At 40.7% G+C, this 19,998-nt stretch overlaps 3 protein-coding genes and 1 long non-coding RNA gene across 7 annotated transcripts in view; 2 read left to right on the top strand and 2 right to left on the bottom strand.

Moving 5' to 3' along the window:
* The window catches only part of myh9b (myosin, heavy chain 9b, non-muscle), a 29,493-nt gene extending 27,193 nt beyond the window's left edge, over positions 1-2,300 (bottom strand). For both annotated transcript variants that reach the window (XM_057345205.1, XM_057345206.1), the window contains exon 1: positions 2,080-2,300. The gene's annotated coding sequence lies outside the window, so the exon portion shown is untranslated. The remainder of the gene's footprint in view (positions 1-2,079) is intronic.
* Positions 2,301-6,781: 4,481 nt separating this feature from the next.
* On the bottom strand, positions 6,782-10,791 carry txn2 (thioredoxin 2). Its single transcript, XM_057345338.1, has 4 exons — positions 10,686-10,791; positions 9,593-9,852; positions 9,254-9,377; positions 6,782-7,863 (listed from the first exon to the last, which is right to left on the bottom strand). The coding sequence occupies exons 2-4, from the start codon at positions 9,850-9,852 to the stop codon at positions 7,747-7,749; spliced, it is 501 nt and encodes a 166-aa protein (XP_057201321.1). The 5' UTR covers positions 10,686-10,791; the 3' UTR covers positions 6,782-7,746.
* On the top strand, positions 9,771-13,431 carry LOC130561152 (uncharacterized). 3 transcript variants are annotated; one of them, XM_057345313.1, is made up of 2 exons: positions 9,771-9,874; positions 11,544-13,431. In XM_057345313.1, the coding sequence occupies exon 2, from the start codon at positions 12,126-12,128 to the stop codon at positions 12,966-12,968; it is 843 nt and encodes a 280-aa protein (XP_057201296.1). In that variant the 5' UTR covers positions 9,771-9,874; positions 11,544-12,125; the 3' UTR covers positions 12,969-13,431. The 3 variants fall into 3 exon arrangements, with proteins under 3 accessions (XP_057201296.1, XP_057201298.1, XP_057201297.1); XM_057345315.1 differs by having other exon boundaries at positions 9,799-9,874; positions 12,113-13,431; XM_057345314.1 differs by lacking the exon at positions 9,771-9,874 and having other exon boundaries at positions 11,438-11,730; positions 12,113-13,431.
* A 1,040-nt stretch (positions 13,432-14,471) lies between these two features.
* On the top strand, positions 14,472-18,064 carry LOC130561191 (uncharacterized). The gene is made up of 4 exons (XR_008963795.1): positions 14,472-15,306; positions 15,450-15,503; positions 15,586-15,640; positions 15,993-18,064. It is a non-coding gene; the product is annotated as an uncharacterized LOC130561191 (long non-coding RNA).
* Positions 18,065-19,998: the final 1,934 nt, after the last annotated feature.

Genomic DNA, 19,998 nt, shown 5'->3' with positions numbered 1-19,998 from the left:
TCCAGATTATTTCACTCTTCTTGTGTTTGGACAACCACACTCGCACTTCATTCTCTTTTCATTTTTTCTAAGCAATGTTACAACGTGAATACGTAAATAAAATCCAACTGAGAATCTTCTGAGCCATGAAAGAGCAACAACATTCTCCTCTGGGAATGTTCATACACTTTAATTCAACAATTTTCTTGGCAACTGTAAACGATGAACAGTTAGATAATAATATAAAATAACTGCATTTGTGTCATTTATGAATACAGGTCACATGTTATAATGCACATTATTAAGCACAGCGCTTTAACCTCCATGTACTATGGTGAAACATTGGTAAATGTTCTAGTTTGTTGGCAGCAGTATACTGCTCACTTCATAATATTATTTTAAACGGTAAAGAGTGGTACACTACACTCCTGTCACATGACCTCATAACATTGCATATTCCATTCATGAACATACAAAGAGAATCTCACGACAGACGTTTTAGATTGTCTTTAACTCATACAAGGCCAAATGAATAATGAGTCAAGAAGATGAAACAGATCATGACTGATATTGTTTTATGTCGCCTAGCACACTGCATTGTGGGAAATAACGGACAACATGCACATTTTTATCACAGTTAAGTTTATATGCACACACACTACAAGAATGTGTGCGCGAGTATTATGAATACAGCCACGAGAGAACAGACAAAACAAAATATAGAATAAGATCAGGATGTGCTGTTAACGGGTCACAACGTCCTAGACACACTCCTTTAATGAAAACCAGGTCTCTCTCTCACACACACACACACACACACACACACACACACACACACACACACACACACACACACACACACACACACACACACACACACACACGTCTGCTGGAGTCATCTTTTAGAAAAGTGAAAGCATTTGCTTTGCATGCTATAAAAATACACTTTCACAAACTAGTTGACACAGTAGCATATTGATAATTTTACATGACTCATAAATATACCTAGGCATCATTGTTTATGAATAAATGTAGCAAACACTCGTAACAGTGACAGACACACATTTCTATGAAATATAATATATAAGCTACATTAAAACAAAACAGGGCACTAAACGTCAGCAGATGACCACAAGTGTGCTTAAACTTATGATATAGGCTTTCTGCAGCTCTAAAACAACATATAATGTTACTCATGTATAGCTATAGTGCTGCTCTTATAGAACTATATATATATTGCAACTCATATAACGATAGGCTACATTATGATCCCCTTATAACCATAAATACAGTACCTCATATAACTTTACTGTACCTCATACACACACACATATCTATAAGTACAATTACATATCATTTAATTACAAATAATTAAAAAATCTCCAAAGCTTAAAAAACGAATGCAGTTATGATTGCGCACACAGCGGTCTACGGAAGCATGCAGAGCAACCTTTGATCGGCGCGAGAACAGCGCACATTTGAGTAACTTGCTTAAATAAGTTATGTGATAATAAGTCATAAACTTACACAAACTCGACGACAAAGTCAGTCTGCTTAAGTCTACGGTGTGTATTTTAATACTTAAGTCGCATCTCTCTGATGTTTTATATTAGTTGCGCGCACTCCTACCCGGTCTGACTGGGCGATGACGTAATGAGGGCCGCAAAACGTCACTCCCCGGGAGACCGCACAGAATGACATCATTCTCAAATTAAAACATATATTATTCTGCAAAAATATGACGTTTTAGACGCTCCGAAGTATTTCTGCGTACCGGCTTCCGATCCGAAGCCCTTCAGGCCGAGCTCGAGCCGGTGTTAGTGCGCTCGAGCACTTCCTGAAACTCTCCGCTCGTGTCCAACCGCCGATCTGACGCGTTTCAGCTTGCGTTCCTGACGCGTCACAAAGTTTTCGCTCTCCTCTGTTCGCACGGTGAAACGATCAAACGCGAAGATTTGCGTGCTGTGCGACGTTTGAAAGTGCAGCGAAATCAGGTCGCGTCAGTGAGGTCCCACCCAGCCGCGCGCTTCCTGCTTCTCTCCGCGTTGTCTGACTAATCTACGCGACAGAAGCGGTAACGTTACCGAGCGCGGTGTTTACCTGCTGATCCAGGTGCAGACGCTCGGGGTTCGGTGTCAAAGAAACTCCAGAGACTTAATGTGGATCCGTGTCGCTGCGCTCCAAACTTCCCTTATCGGTCCACAGCAACTGCGCACAAGTTCGCTTCTTTCTCACTTTTCTCTTTTTTTCTCTCCTTTCTTTCTCTCTTCCCTCCCTCTTCCACTCGCTCACATGAACTCCGTCCCGCTGTAATGGCTCGGGGTGCGGTCCCGGTGGGCGGGGCCTGCGTTGAGAGTAACGCCCTCTTTGGCGCTTTTCCGCCACTAGCATCCCGTTTCCAGAGCTTCGGCCAATCACAAGCGACGAGTGGGCGTGTCAGAGCGGTAAGTTGGCGTCCGAGGGTGCAGTTGAAAAAGTTGGTCCGCAGGGGCCCGTATGTGTGTTTAATGTCTGAGGTATGCGCGAGACTCGCAACTTCTGTGACCATATAAGTCGCCGGACCGTGTTTACACACACACACACACGGACGAGGAATGTGAGGAATCAGGATGTTTCTGCACAAACACTTTCTCTTATTGGATAATGAGTGACCTATCCATCCATCATCTGTCTGTCTATCCACCTATCTGTTTAATATACTTGAAAAAAATGTCAATTGATATGCATGCTTTTCAGTGTGTCCGGCTGTAAGTTAGTATGGTGGAGTTGGTAAGGTGATGATTGTTGCGTTTTTATGGATCTCGGTGTCTTGAGTGAATTCTGTCGTGACATCACAGTGACATCAGAACTACAGAGATGCTGAAGTGACATTACAGGATTGTGATCTCAGAGACAGTGTGACACATTATTCTGCTCATCCAGAACATTCCTGATGTGAGAAATCCAGTTAAACATTGAACACATGCACATCACGCTGCAATGGCTCTCAGCAAACAAACGCAACTGATCTGTGTCTGATAATAGAGAGAGAGGGAGCTCTTTTTCCGTTTATAATGATATGATACTTATATACTTTTATTTAGATCTTAATCTGTATTTGTGCAATGTAAAATGAGTTTAGTCATGAAAAGCTTCATTGAATCCTGAGAGAGAGAGAGAGAGAGAGAGAGAGAGAGAGAGAGAGAGAGAGAGAGGAGACAGAGAGAAGAGAGAGAGAGAGAGACAGAGAGAGAGAGAGACAGAGAGAGAGAGAGAGAGAGAGAGAGAGAGAGAGAGAGAGAGAGAGAGAGAGAGAGAGAGAGAGAGAGAGAGAGAGAGAGAGAGAGAGAGAGAGAGAGAGAGAGAGAGTGAGAGAGACAGAGAGAGAGAGAGAGAGAGAGAGAGAGAGACAGAGAGAGAGAGAGAGAGACAGAGAGAGAGAGAGACAGAGAGAGAGAGAGAGACAGAGAGAGAGAGAGAGACAGAGAGAGACAGAGACAGAGAGAGAGAGACAGAGATTAAACTAGTGCAGGAAATCGGTCACTTATACACAATTATAACACATTGTTCGTTATGTATTTTAAAGGGTCATTTCATTTAAAAATCAAAACTCTTGTCATCATTTATTCCCCTCACGTGTTTGTAAATCTGTATGCGAGTCTTTCTTCAGTGCAACACAACAGAAGATATTCTGAGAAATGTCCGAGTGGTTATTTGTTCAATGAAAGTCAATGGGGGGGCAATGTTGTTTGATCATCGACATTCTTCAAACTATCTTCTTTTGTTTAAATATGCGGTGACACACACATCGGACCCCTTGTTTAGCAAATCGCTTTCTGATAAACTATAGGAAATCACACACGTGTAAACACACACACATGCACAAGGATTGTTTCCAGGCTGCACACAACACTCAATTATTTGAGGAATGTTGAGTGATTAACAGGGGAAAGGGCTGCTGGGAGCATTTTATCAGCGTGAGGGGAATGTTCTGCGTTTGTTCGCGGAATCCATCTTTCACTTGCACTTGATGTGTCGGAAAAATCAATACGTCCCTCGCTGACGGTCACATCGCGTGTCTCTCTGCTGATTGGGCAACCGGAGGAATTTCAAATAAAGAGTCAAAGGTCTTTAACTGAGTGATCCCAGATGCAGAGAGAGATTACCAAATAAGGTCACTCCTGACCTCCTCAACCTCCCGTAGTTTCCCGCGGTTGTGTGCCGCCCGGTCTGGGTGTGTCGCGCCGGCTGGGTGTGTTCTCATGTTATGGCACAAAAGCGCACACAGAAATGTCTCTCTGTGAATGCTCGTTTGATGCCACCTCACCTGACACGACATGCATGCTCACTACATCTGTCTGCTCTCATTTATTTACGGTTCTAGTTTTATCATTAAGTTTTCACACACACGCGCGCCCGCGCGCGATCGCTGAACTCTCTGAGCCAGAAGTGTTTACGCAGCTGTAGCTTTCCCATGATCCTCTGCTATGACACGTTCCCTGTGTTTTCTGTGTTTGTGTATTTGTCCTTACATGGCTCGAAGCTCCACTCAACGCTGGCACACAACAAGCTCTAAATAATGAAAAACATCAGCATGAACAAAACAAGCAGGACGAGCCGCGACACAAAGGGCATACGTCCCTGCGACCCCTCCCGCCTTCCTCCAATCAACACGCGGGAAGAGCGATAAGACATTGCTTGAAAACTTCCTCCTGTTGTCTTGTGAAATCTTGCCTCCCTCACACAAAGAAAAATACCCCTGCATAGCGGTCACGTCAACTCTACAGCAGAAGAAGAGAGTGATGTGTGTTTCTGCGCGTTTACATGTTCAAATATCAAATAACACCACATGCTTACTGTCAACACCTCTGAGTGTGATCTTAAAGGGACAGTTCACCTAAAAAAAATCTAAATTCTGTCATCATTTATTCCCCCTAACCTGCATGCGAGTCTTTCTTCAGCGGAACACAAAAGAAGATATTTCGAGAAATGTCTCAGTGGCTTTGTGTTCACACAATGGAAGTCAACGGAGTTCAGTGTTGTTTGATGAACAACATTCTTTAAATGTCTTCTTTTGTGTTCCGATGAAGAAAGAAACTCACACAGGTTCGACGCAACATTGGGTTAATAAATAATGAAATAATTTGTATTTTTCTGTGAACTATAAACTCAAACCCCAGAGCTAAAAGGACACTTTGTGTGCGGAGTTAAACGCTCCTCTGGGGAGCAGTTCTGTCCAAAAATGTACAGCCAAATAAACACACACACACAGCGTTATTGTTAACATCTGGGCTCTGTAGCACAGCGTGACACACGTAAAAAAACAGTTTCAGTCATCGGTTTTATTAAAGAGCTATATCGTTCACTTCTGGAGTCGTGCGATTATGTCGTGTATGAACCGCATCAGACGTTTAAATCACTCTAAACAACAGATCGAGTCTGAGAGCAGAAGAGAACATCATAACACAAGAACCAGGAGAAAGTGACGAGAACAAGAGCAGAGGAATTCTGTCTCGCTCGCTCGCTCACTCTTTTTGCCTTATATGGTCACAGAGAGAGAGAGAAGGCGTGGTCTAATGTTATTGGGCGGAAGAGGTGTAGAGTTTCTTATTGGTCATTCTTTCGTCTTTTGTCACATATGAGTAACGCAAGAATACACCTTTCAGTACCGTGTTTACCGCGGTACCGCGAGCCCTGATCATGATCGAGATCGTGTGACTTACATCTCATTTCCTGTGGCAAAAAACCAACAATATCCAAAGCACTTCTATTGCTCAGTCAAGTCGTTTGACGACATGCAATAAAATTATACAGTTTTACATTTAAAAAACAATAAGATTAACGATGTTTTATCTATTAAATGTATTCTTTTTTTCATCTTTAACATATACAGATTCAAATCTATAGTTTGCACTTTCAGGAGAGAAGTTTGAGTTCATATTGAGATCTTTGACTCTTTTGATTGCTCGGTCTCCTCTGACAGGAAGTGATTGTGGCTGGAGCGTGATGATGTCATATGTGGTGGAGTAATAGCAGGCCGTGATTGGTGGGTCTGGAGTTCTGCTGGATGACGTCATGCAGCGGATATACAATAGTAACCACAGGATACTTTAAGCGCAGATGTTTGAGAAACGTTGGAAGATGAGGCGGAATTAAGAAGAAACAAACACGTTACGCTGACTAACAAGTGTGTGTGTGTGTGTGTGTGTGTGTGTGTGAGATTATTTTACAGAGATGTGGGTGTATTGTCATAAGAGTTCAAAGGTGAAAGGTCAGGGCGTGACACACAACACACTAAACCACTCATGTTGAACTGACAGAAATGCTTGAGAATGAAGGTGCAGATGCCAGAACTCGACTGAGACAGTGAGATTTTATCAAATAAAAAACATATATAACACAGAAGGTAAATAATAAACTCTTAGACAAATAACTGTAAACAAAAATGTGCATCTATTAAGTCAGTATACATTTAATATTCATAATTTTCTGTAAAAGGAAATGACATATTTTGGACCGTACAGTTTGAGTTATGACGAACATCAAGTCTTTTATTTAACAGATTGATAAGAGACTAGATAAAAGCAGCTATTGCGACACACCATTGAAGGGCTTTATGTTGTAAACCTGTTAGACGCACATGTTTCTCGTGCCTGCATGATGTCCAGAGCAGAGAATTCATTCAGTGCACAATTCTTTAACCTGAAAACAGCCTCGGGCGCAGATAAAACTGAGCCACCTTTCCTGTTAAACCAGCAGATTCGGTCCAGATGAATATCAATGATAATCTCAACAATACTAAACATCAGTCAACAGCCGTCAGTTCAATATTATTGATATTTTATTGATAATTTCACGTGAGTTGGTCATTTTACAGATTATACGGGGTCAAATCTAAATCCATTACCATGTTCATGCAACCTGCTGGAGAGTCACGGTCACATTGGAAAGAAAAGAAAAACACGTTCACATTAGTAGGGTGAAAAAGAACAGCGTCGAATCCCCAAATCAAGACATTAAACTTACTGTGAGAAAATGAAGCCTATAGAAATACTACTATGACACATACATATTGTTTCCTTTATTACAGTAATACAAAAAAACGTCTAATGCTTCTAATAACAGGCTTCATTTTCTTTCAGCAAAATATAATTGTGTATTTTTTCATGAGATTCACTCAGCTGTGGTGTTGAGTGAGAGGAGCGCCCTCACGTGGACAGATGAAGAACAGCATTATTCCGATACCAGCTGATAGATTTATACAAAAAAATCCAAACTCTCTCATCATTTATTTTCTCTTACGTGTTTATAATACCCGTATGCGAGTCTTTCTTCGGTGGAATACAAAAGAAGATATTTTGAGGTTTTGTGTTCATAGAATGGAAGTCAATGAGGTTCAGTGCAGTTTGGTTATCACCGTTCTTCAAAATATCTTCTTTTGTCTTCTCCAGACGAAAGAAACTCATACAGGTTTGACATGACATGAGAATGAATAAATGATGAAAGATTTTGGCCAAACGATTCCTTTAAATGCCTCCAAAGCAAAGCAGCTACAGGATGTCAAAGTTCACTTTACTTCAACATACGGCGGTAAACTCTGTGCACTGCCCCAAACCTTCTAACGGAGAGTCAGATTAACAACTGAAGTCAAACACCACACGCGCACACACACAGTTTATAACAACACAATAAAAGCTGAAGAACTGATGAAACAAAGACGTTCCAGCTGTGTGTGTGTGTGATCAGTGGGAGGTGGGCGGGATCATGAGTGGGCGGTGACTGACAGCTTCACTGTCCAATCAGTTTCTCAACAAAAGAATCCAGCTGGTCTTCATCTTTGATGCCCACAAATTGGTCGATGACATCACCACCCCGCATGGCTATGACGGTGGGTACGGCCGACACCTGCGACACATAGGGATTATTAAACCATCTGTGCCTTCCTGTGGCTCAGTGGTAAGAGTATGGCACTAGCAATGCCAAGGTCATGGGTTGGATCCCAGGGGATTGCATATAGTCAGAAACAAATGTATAACACAATGCAATGTAAGTCGCTTTGGATAAAAGCGTCTGCCAAATGCATAGATGTAAATCTGTGTCAAATCACACAGAATTCAGAAATGTGTGTTGTTGTGCATGTACAGCACAGCTGAGGACCGAATAGAGCGAGAGGGACTTCTGGGATCATGGTGAAAGGGAAAATGAACAAAGTAAATCAAAACATCTGCACTCTGATAAGATTCTGAATCATTTGAACTAGGGCCACAAGAAGATATTGAATTTATTCAAATAAAGCAACAAAAGTGATGTACAGTCAAGGTTAAAGGTGGGTGCAGACAACAGAGAAGACTGTTGAGACATGCTTTTTTCCAAGAATGTGAAATGGGGATGTTTTTTCATACTTGAAGAATTAGAGTTATTCTTTTTTCTTCGATATGCTCTAGCCCTAAAGGAAAAATGTTTGTCTGTGTATCAAACACTTCCTATGAAGCCTGTATACAAAACTCTTCAGATATAAGAGCTCACAGCTTCCCTCATGAGACAATAATCTGTTGTTTAGGGGCTTTCGCCACCATTTGCATACTGTTTTGCACTGTTTTGCCTGGCTGGGGGGCTGCTTTAGAATTACAATTACAACTTTACAGTTTTAACTTATTTAATATTACATCTAGGAATTTATAGTCTGTTTAATATTTGACCTGTGTTTCTCTCTCCTTTATCTTAAATGTGTGCTTCTCTGTGATAACCACTCTGTGTGTGTGTGTGCGTGCATGTGCGTGCGTGCGTGGAGTTGTGTGTCCGTGTTTTGTATGTGGGTGTGTTTGAACCGGTGTGTGCGTGTCTGTCTTCTGTGTTTTCACCTTTTTTGCTTTTACTAGTATAAATTTAAAGAGTCAATATCTTTCATGTACAGCTGCTTTGTAACAATGAAAATTGTAAAAAGCGCTATATAAATAAAGTTGACTTGACTTGACTTTAACAGCATTATTTGTCAGCCATGACAATCCAATTGCAATTTGTCCATTAAACACAGTTTGTTGTTGAAGTAAATTGATCAGCGTAACAGGCTTAAGGAAGGTGTGGAAATATGTCATTTCTTTACACAGACTGTATAAGCCTCTCTTATTTGTGAAGGTGTCAGTATGAGCACTGTTTTATACAGCAACTTATATAACAGCTATTCTTCAACACACGTGTGCTATGTTTAGTCCCTACACTACACACATCACGTGCTCCGCTGCTCTCTGACTGATGTGTATTAAAGTGTTTTGAGCAGATGTGAAGAGTCTCGTACCCCGTATTCAATGGCGAGATCTGTGTGTTCATCGATGTCAACTTTGGCCATGGTCACTCGACCCTTCTGTTTGGCGATGGCCTTCTCCAACCGCGGGCCGAGAATCTTACAGGGACCACACCACCTAACAACACAAACACACAGCAGAGCAAACACTGATCCCTGTCATCAACCTTTATTGAATGTTCTCATTATGTTGTAGTGGCAATTATTCATTCAGATTACATAACATTTACAATTGCAAAGTCAAAAAGCAGAATGAATGATTCAACAGGAGTGAAGGAGTTGATTTAAACAAGTGTACAGTCAGTGTATGATGACGTGATGTAGTGTACGTACTGTGCGTGAAAGTCCACGAGCACCGGCAGCTCGCTGTTGATGACGCGGTCGGTGAAGTCGTCCTGGTCCTGAACATTAAAGGAAACACATCTGGTGTGAAGGAGAGGACGCGGGAGCGAGCGCATCAGGAACGGCTGTACGGCGGGAGATGATGTCAGAGAGGAAGAGTATGACGAAGAGGGCGAGACAGGGACGGGTCGACGGCAGAAATCTCTCACTGACACAGAACAAACTCTCCACATGAGAAGCCTGGAAGCCATCTGAGACCACAGAGAGACAATAGTGAGTAAAGGAGCGCTCCGCTGACTCAGTCCAGCATTAGGGTTTTACTCATGATGATCACTCAGGTTTACAAGGACATGACCACATCATCAATAATGACAGCGCATAATTATAGTAATATAATTATTTTGTAATATCTGAAAATAAATAAATATCATCATATCATAATAAATAAAACTGAAATAAATAAATATTGCTATCATCAGTCAAATTCATCTTTCATTTGATGGTTTCTCTCTTTTTTATATTTATTTCCAACAGTTCGTCACACTTCATGGAAACACAAACGCACAATAGTTTTCACTGTACAGTGAAAATAAAGACCGTTCATCATTACATACACAGTGTGTTGCCATTTAGAATGCTTTACACATCAAAATAAAGAGAAATACATATTTACAGTAAAATCACACAAGTTGCGTGTTTGTAGCTTTGAAAATTAAGCATGGTTTTATTACAGTAAAAGTCTAATAATGTTGTTGTTATTTAATGTTGTTTTTAAAGACAAATATCAGGGTTAAGCTATGGTTACTAGACTAAGACAATACGTTTGTGGTCACTACGGTTTTACAAGAAATGCCACAGTTACAGCAGTAAAACCGTGGTTCGGTTTCCCAAGTGAACTGCTGTTATGTGTAAAAATGTGTGTTTTTAACCTCCATGTGACTTTCAATGTGTGTCACGTCACGTCTGTGCTTCAATACGTCATGTCAGTTACTAAACGCATATGTGATGCAGCTCATGTGAAGAATTCTGCTTTATCTGCGTTCTTACGCAAACAATTAAAGAAATAAATAATATAAAGTCTTACCGTAAGATGTGAAGTCGTCCGGTCACACGGACCACTGACGCGCTTCCGATCGCGAGGAGACGTTTGTGCGTCACAGCGGCGCGGTGCGGCGCGGAGAGGAACTGCAGCGAGCCACTGCACGTCTCTGGATCAATATAGCGTCAAATAAATCTGTACAAATAGAATAGAGATTCGAATTTCATTTTAAATAGAAACTAAAAATACACAATAAAAGCCAATTCAAAATGTGACCACAAAACCAGAATATTTGTGACAATAGCCAACAAAACATTGTACGGGTCAAAATGATGCATTTTTCTTTTATGCCAAATATTATTAGGATTTCGAGTAAGGATCATGTTCCATGAAGATATTTTGTAAATATATCAAAACTTTATTTTTAATATGCTATGTTAAGGACTTCATGTGGACAACTTTAAAGGCTACATTCTCTGTATTTTCAGTTTTCTTCACCCTCAGAATCCAGAGTTTTAAATAAATGTATCTCAGCCAAACAAATAATACAACAATGGAAAGCCTATTAATTCCGCTTTCAGATGCTGTATGAATCTCAATTTTTAAAAATGTACCCATACGACAAGGTTTTGTTGTCCAGGGTCACAAACATTAATAAAACTCACAAAACATTTAAATAGACTTTATTTCGCACACTACAATACACACACTCTCATCATATACAATATGCATTTATGCATTTTTTTATAAACTTCACACTACATGAAACTACACATCTGTATATTTGTACTTCAAGATTCACTGAATATTAATTGTGTCGTCTGTGTGTAAATGATTGAGATCACAGGGCAGGTCAGAGCTTCCGCCCTACTGTCAATCACTTATTTTATTATTGATGGACAGATGAAAAGAGACAAACTGAGCTTCATACTGGTGAAGGGCATGAGATGAAAGAGAGAGACGGAGAGGGAGCATGACATGAAGTACGGGCGAGTCAGTCAGACACACAGAGGAGAGAGCAGACTAGTTTTGCTGGACTCCATGGCAACAGATGCTGATGTGTGTCTGATAACAGATGAAGCGTCAGTCAGTAAGTTCACATTTTTGCGTGTTTCATTCTGATCTCATCATCAGGTAAATGTTGTGTCTTCATACATTCATCTCTTCCTCTCGGAGTCTCATCTCTCGGAGTCTCTTACTGATGGTTTTCTCATTTTCAATGTTTCTGTTGTTGTTTGACATGATCAGTACATTCACTCTCACCTCATGTTAAAGTAAACTAGTGCTCCACGCTGATTCCACATTACATCAAATATCTTTGCTCTCTGGGTTGTTGTAATGTAAATGTGATGAAAACCATCATTCAAGAAGAAAAGTAGAACATTTTGATGACATTTATGTTTACATTTACAGATATTTTTATGGTGTTTTGGTGTAGCAAACGACTCTTCTGTTCTGTTCTCTCCCTTCAGACTGCGACTCATCATGGAAGAGACTCCAGACCGCTGGAGGATCACCAGAGTTAGTGATGCTGTCAGAAAGCATCATGTAGTCTCCCTCCGGCCCGCTCCTCTCTTCCGTTTGGTGGGTCTGACGGGTCCGTCCGCTAGTTTACCCCCCCACCGTCGCCTGCGTTCGGTCGTGCACGACACCCCAAACACATCCACCGCTGCTGGTCCATCTGATCATCTGTGGACGGGACGTCCCGGCCCTCAACCTCGCACAAACCCATTCTCTGCTTTTACTGGAAAAACACAAGAGAAACCTCTGGCGGTGAATAAAACATCTAATTTACAAACTCTACCTCAAAAATGTCCTAAAAGATTGAAAGAGAAAGACAGAAAGGTTGATGGTTCACGCTGGCATCACAGCGACATCACATCTCGTGAAAGACAGGAAGACACAGAATATTTCTATGAAGAAGTTTGGAGGGGAGAGAGACAGAAAGTGAGATGGACGAGAATAAATAGAACTAAAAGAATCAACACAGATCAAGTTCCAGACATCAGTCAGAGAATACAGAGTTTAGAAATAACAGACAGGGCAGAATCACACCAGAGCCGCTCGATCGGTCAGATGAAGTTCAAACCGAGGGGGCGTGGCAACAGGGCAGTCCCTTTAGGTAAAGGGGAGGAGTCAACAAGAAGAGACCGACGCCCACACTTCTTACCGCCCTTAACTCAAAGAGACTGTCTGCTGAACGTCCCTCTGACGCTTCCGGATAATTCACCTCCTCCATCACCCTGTTCTCCATCAGACGTCCTGTTCCTCCCGCTGTCTGTTCCTCACATCCAGCCATTCCCACTGAGAGCAGAGACACACGAGTGACCTTTGAACCTGAGATTCAGTCTGACACAGAGTGTGTTTGTGGTCAATACCAGCTACACATGAACATGTGAAGAGTGTTCGAGTTAAATTGACTTTCATTAATCAGAGAGTCAGGATAAAGACGGCAAATGTACAAACATTCACCTAAATACAAAGACAAAATTCAAACTTGCATTCAGCCAATAAGAAAGTCGGTTTGGCGTCCACCAATCAAATAACACGTCAGGTAAACGTTCATGTATCAGGCTGATAGCATCTGTCCATATGATAAACCTAGAAAACCAAATAAAAGCTGCATGTACCAATACATAAAAATAGCGTAAAATAAAGTTACAAATACACTTAGCCTACACTGTTGAAAAAAATGTAATTTTACAGGTAATGGTCTGTATTATTTTACAGAATTTTTCCTTTTTTCCATTAAAATGTTAATGCCTGTTATTTATGGATTTTTGCTCTACTAAAAAATACTACCTATTAAATTATGGTTAATTTCCTGTCATTTTAAATTACAGAAATATTATGTTTTTTTTAAAGCAATTTATAGTATTTTTACAGTTCCCAAAATGTAATGAAGTAATAATTTACGGATTTTCTTTGTAAAAAAAATATGTAAAATTGCAACTGCTTTGTCATTAAATGCAGTTGAAGGTCATTATGTATTTAGGGTATTTTAGAGATCAACTGGTAATTCTACAGACACAAATGTAATTTATTTTGACATTTATTTTTGTTCTCACCTAAACAACATACAACTTTGCATTTTGCCAACTTAAATATAGTAAACCGTAGTAAAACTGCTAGATCCTATTACGTTTTTGAAACTTTGCCTAACATATTAAATATTAAAATAAAGTATTTACGTGTGCAACGGTTATCAATTCACTATAGCTAATACAACATGCAGTATTTTAACAATTTGTAATAATTTCTGTAATATATTACAGTATGACAGTAATTTTAATTTAAACAACAATATTGTAATTAATCTGCAATCAAATTTATAACTCTCCTTTTGGGCATATATATTTTAGTTGCGTAAGACTTCCATCATCCAATCAGAGGCTGCAAATTTAAATTTGGCGCACTTGCGTCCTAACGGCTGTGAGTGGCGGTACTAGTGCGAGCAGCAGTCAGCAGAGCCAGAGCGGGAGTTTTCAAACTCCAGTGGATTCCTATGGTAGCCAGGCAGGCACCGCGGGAAACATCTCTGAGAACAGCAGTGAGCAGTAGCGTGCGAGTGACAGTGAAGACATTTCTTCCGCTCCGATGGAAATATATGACATGTAGGCTACATATAAAGCGCCAATACTTTTGAAACTGTGAGGAAAACAACGCGCCTTTAGCGCCTGCTTCACTATACTCGTCGTCACCATGTCAGTCAGAGCAACCGACCACCGGATGAGGTAAGCGTTTTATAACACATTTAAACAATTATTTTATTATTTCATGTCGTGTGCTGCACTTTTTGTCTTAAAGCTGTTATTGTTAGCACTCTTCTGATAAACCTGGAGGCCTAACGTTACTGTAAGGTTAGCTATGGTTAGCTAAGGAGTAACGTTAACGTTACATATAATACAGTAATTTGTGTTCTCAAGATAAAAGTTTTTTTTTCAGAGACGTTTTTATGAACGTTTTTGGTTATAGAAATGTGTTTCCGATCCAGATAGATGATTATTACACCTGTAGGTAAAGTTACACTGCAAAAAATGACATTCTTGCTAAGTGACAACAAATCTCACCCTATTGGCAGATTTTTTGCCGGTTTTTACCATAAACATACTTAATTCTTATATAATTTTACATAAAACAAGACTAAGGCCCGGTTTCAAAGACAAGGCTTAACGTTAGCCTTAGCCAGGATTATGCCTTAGTTAAATTAGGCTATTTAAGTTGCTTTTATTAAAATGCAATAGAAAAAAACATTACTGATGTGCATCTTAAAACAAACAATGGCACTGATATATTTAAAAATTTTCAGTTAAGACTGCTCAAAATTCATTTTAGTCTGGGACTAGTCTTAAACCTTGTCTGTGAAACCGGGCCTAAATACCTTAGGTCACTTTTCTTGTCAAGTAATTGTATATCGATTTAAGAAATTTTAGATATTTTTAATAAAAACAAGACAAAACTGCTGCTTAGTAAGAATGGCACTTTTTGCAGTGTAGGTAAAAATGATCTAATGTTTTCCCTATATATTTTGTTTTAATTTCATAGCAATACTCTAACGTTATATCTTAATTTTCTTGTTGATGTTTTGTATGTCTATCTGTGGAACTTGTGCTTTGTATGTGTAAATGTTAATACAAACAATTTATTTTTAATATTTTATTTTCAGGTTCTGGGAATGTAATGCTTGTGATAATCTACAGCAGGTGACCATGACAATCCAGGTATGGTAACAATTAGACCGTTTATAATCTAAAATCTACCTTGTATGTGTGAATGTAATACAACTTATTTTAAATATTTTATTTTCAGGTTCTGTGAACTACTGCTTTTGCTAATTTACCGCTGATGACCATGACAATCCAGGTATGGAAAAAACTGGACTGTTTATAATCTAAAATCTACTTTGTATGTGTGAACGTAATACAATGTATTTAAATATTTTCAGGTTCTGTGGCTCGACTGCTTGTGCTAATCTACCGCAGGTGACCATAACAATCCAGGTATGGAAAAGATTGGACTGTTTATAATCTAAAATCTACATTGCCAAAGACGGACAAGTAATTTGATTCCATAGGATTGCTTTGACAGTGGCAATAAATTAAATTTGATCTACACTGTATCATTTTCCTATGATATCCATTATTAATAATTTGTGTTGTCCTTGTGGGTCCACTGTGACTGTGCAAGTGCAAAAGTAACTCTTGGGAGGTTTTGCTATAAGAAAGTAAACTGAATATAGTGTATAATGTACATAGAGATTTGCAGTCAGTCTAAGTATTTTGCTGCGACCTTTGATATCTGAAAAATAGGTTTACCTGATGCCATCTAAGGTGTATGTTTTTCTGTCTTCAGCAGATAACTTCAGGTTTTTTGAAGGCATATAATGACAGTGAGTGGGACCAAAACTCTGACAATCCAAGTCACCTATAGGTAGCATAAGTAATCTATATGACTCAAGTTGCTCAAATATTGTCTAGATGTGTAACGAATACCTTGCATGTACAGAGCTATGTTCTGAATCTGATATACTCCGCTTGTATTCCCACTGTCAAATGAACATTTAAAACAATAAATATTTTTGCATTTCCCCAGAATGTCTTTTTCCGTTTCATTGAAGGTACAAAATAAAGTACTGTTTTTTAATATTGCATATTTATTTTACATGTAAAGAATTTAACAGGAAACTATTGTAGGCCTGTGACCTGAGAGTTTCATTATAGATTCAAATAACTGCTAATTACTTAGCAGTTCCTCTTCACAACTTCATTGAAAAGTTAGATGTGCTGCTCTAATCATTCCTGGAGGATGGCGGCCCTCTTGTAGTCTTTGGGGACTTCAACATCCACCTGGACAAACCCTATGCTTCTGACTTCCACTCCCTCACCACCTCGTTTGACCTCATGCGCCTCACCATAGCCGGTACTCACAGACCAAGAAACCAGCTTGATCTCATCTACACCCGTAACTGCACCACAGATAACATTCAAGTCACACCTCTTCACATTTCTGACCACTTCTTCATCACTTTCAACATGCTCCTTCCTACATGCACTAAACCAACACCACCACCCGTTTATTTTAGACGGAACCTTTGCTCTCTCTCCCCTAGCACCCTCTCTGCTAAAGTGACATCCTCTCTTCCCTCCAACTTTGCATCTCTACATGCTGACACTGCCACCGACACCTTATGCTCAACACTTACATCCTGTCTAGATAACCGTTGTCCTCCAGACCAGCTCGTGCCACCCCCTCCTGCCCTTGGCTGTCTGACATCCTCCGTGAACTACAGAGTACACTCAGGGCTGCTGAAAGGAAATTGCGCAAGACCAAGAATCCTGCTGACCTAAGGGACTACCAGTCACTACTCTCCTCTTTCTCTGCTAGTGTTACCACAGCTAAAACTTCTTTCTATACCACCAAGGTGAGTAATGCACCTAACACTCGGCAGCTTTTCAAGACATTTAACTCTCTTCTTTTCCTCCCTCCTCCCCCGCCCACTTCATCTTTGACTGCGGAGGACTTCTCTGTATTTTTCACTGAGAAAACATCTATCAGCAAACAATTCTCAGACCTCGGTACACACTACCCTCACTTCAAACATTGAACTCTCCTCTTTCGCCCCACTGACTGACACTGAAGTCACCAGACTTCTCACCAGCCACCCCACCACCTGTCCCCTTGACCCAATACCCTCCCATCTCCTTCAGGCCATATCCAGCACACTCACACATCATCAACACCTCCCTGCTCACCGGCACTTTTCCATCCACATTCAAACAGGCCCAGGTCATGCCCCTACTGAAGAAACCCACATTGGACCCCTGTACTACCGACAGTTACAAACCTGTCTCTCTCCTCCCGTTTATTGCAAAAACACTTGAAAGGGCAGTTTTCAACCAGGTGTCTTCCTACCTATCCCAGAACAAACTACTGGATGACAAGCAGTCTGGCTTCAAAACAAACCACTCCACAGAGACTGCACTGCTATCAGTCACAGAAGCACTGTGGCTAGCCAAGGTGGAATCTAAATCCTCGGTCCTGATTCTGCTAGACTTATCTGCAGCGTTTGACACTGTCAATCACCAGATACTGCTAGCAACCCTGTCATCTCTAAGAATCTCAGGCGCTCCTCTCTGCTGGTTCAAACCTCTGGTCCTACCTCTCCAGCAGATCCTTTAGGGTGTCATGGAGGGGCTCGCTGTCCACTGCTCACCACATGATCACTGGGGTCCCTCAGGGATTGGTGCTTGGACCGCTGCTTTCTTCCATCTACACGACATCCTTGGGACCCATCATATGGGCACACGGCTTCTCGTATCACTGTTATGCTGACGACACCCAGATCTACATCTCGTTTCACCCAGACGATACCACCGCAGCAGCTCTCATTACAGCCTGCCTAGAGGACATCGCAGCTTGGATGAAAAAGCATCACCTCCAGCTGAACCCTGCCAAGACAGAACTACTTGTGTTTCACACCCCACGGTGCAACACGATCTCACAATCCAACTTGGCAATACCACAATCACTCCTTCCAAAACAGCCAAGAACCTCAGAGTCATATTCAACGAACGGCTGTCCTTCAATGATCACATTGCAAAGACAACGCGGTCATGTCGATATGCCTTATTATTGTAATGAGTGGTATGGTCAATGTTTTAATTGAGTGGATGAAATTGTCCCTTGCAATCTGATACATGTCAGAACCATAGAGTGTATAAATCAGGTCAGAACATTCTCAGGTGGCATTTTGGAGTAAATGTTTAATGTCTGTACACACTGAGTGAATATTATTAAACGAAAGAATGGTAATACTATCTGTGTAAGACTGTTGCCTGTATAAAACCAGGGCGAGCAGGCTAATCTCACTCAAAACTAACTTTATCGCGATGAGACAGCAATCATAAAACAACTTAAGTTAGTTTAACAGACTCTAGAAGCTAAAGCTACTATCTAAGGCTAAGCTATCAAGCTACTAGCTATCGAAGCTATACAGAGGTATCACTTACTAGTACAGTAGCTAACGTTACATAATTATATTAAAACATGAATGGTTACACACGAGCTATCCACATTTATGAACTTAGAGGATTTATAACATTAAATAAGGTATTAAAAAGAGCCAAAGTACCTTGCAAATGACGTGTTGCTCTTCATACCGCTACCCCGCTCTGGCGCCTATGACGGGGGAGGGTAGTGGGCGTGGCACTTCGATTGAAAGTGACCAATGAGAGAGGTCTTTCATCCTGGAGTGTAGAGACCGCCCACTGAGATACAGCCTTATTCGCATGCAAAACTTTTCAACCCGCAAAAAAAACTGTAGAAAAGAGAGCAACATTTGTAGTTTCGTAATAAGTTTTTGAAGTGCACAAAGAAAAATGAAAAATTTCAAAGATTTGCACGCAATGCAAATAATTTTATCAATTTCCGAGTTTTTTTGCGATCTTTTATTTTTTAATTACAAAATAATTAGTTTTACTTTCAAACACAGAATTTTTGATTGAATAAAAAAGACACAAAAGTAATCCCATGGGGGGACTCCATTCCAGAGTCTAGGGCCGGCAGCAGAAAAAGCACGGTCGCCTCGGGTTTTTAGCCTAGTCCTCGGGGCATGCAGCAGGTTAGAGTTAGAGGATCTAAGTGATCTCGACAGTGTATAAGGCTGCAAGAGTTCAGCCAAGTACACTGGAGCCAGGTTGTGAAGTGACTTAAAAACAAACAAGAGTATTTTAAAATCAATTCTGTACTTCACAGGAAGCCAATGAAGTGAAATTAAAACCGGCGTAATAGACTCATATTTGCGCTTTCCGGTGAGAAGCCGGGCTGCTGCATTCTGGACTAACTGTAGGCGAGAAACACAAGACAACGGAGCACCAACATACAGAGAATTACAATAGTCAAGCCTCGATGTAACAAATGCATGTACTTGCTTCAAGATGGCGCCGCGGATGGCTGCCTCGGTTTGGAGTGCTCTAGTACTTATGTCTTTTTTGTTTGTTTTTCCTGTTTTAAGCTACTCTTCTTTAATCACTTTTACCAGGGACGAATTGCTTAACATTAAGCAATGCCCTTCTATCAATCTTTTCCCTAATTTTGAAAATTCAGACGTCTTACTGGACATTTTACTCGGAGGAGCGGCAGCTCTGTACAAACGCTCTAAAAGACGCAAGCGGGGAAAGCGAGCGGGTGCGCTCGTCAGACTCCGACGACGCGGATTTAGGACCCCGCTGCCGAGTATACACCTGGCGAATGTCCGCTCCCTTACCAACAAAACGGACGAAATACTCTTACTCACCAGGACAAACAAAGATTTTTCCAACTCCGCTGCGCTGTGTTTCACAGAAACATGGCTCAATGA

This window comes from Triplophysa rosa, linkage group LG11, assembly GCF_024868665.1.
Source record: "Triplophysa rosa linkage group LG11, Trosa_1v2, whole genome shotgun sequence".
NCBI lineage: Eukaryota > Metazoa > Chordata > Actinopteri > Cypriniformes > Nemacheilidae > Triplophysa > Triplophysa rosa.
The sequence above is the reverse complement of the archived record's forward strand: the minus strand, read 5'-3'. Positions and strand labels throughout refer to the sequence as shown.

Bases quoted from the DNA above. Each gene is read 5' to 3' on its own strand.
- txn2 (XM_057345338.1), bottom strand. From the start codon at position 9,852: ATGGCTTCCAGGCTTCTCATGTGGAGAGTTTGTTCTGTGTCAGTGAGA. The intron at 9,378-9,592 runs GTACGTACACTA...TTGTGTTGTTAG, and splicing joins CTCGTGGACTTTCACGCACA to GTGGTGTGGTCCCTGTAAGA. The intron at 7,864-9,253 runs GTACGAGACTCT...TATGTGTCGCAG, and splicing joins ATCTCGCCATTGAATACGGG to GTGTCGGCCGTACCCACCGT.
- LOC130561152 (XM_057345313.1), top strand. From the start codon at position 12,126: ATGGAAGAGACTCCAGACCGCTGGAGGATCACCAGAGTTAGTGATGCT.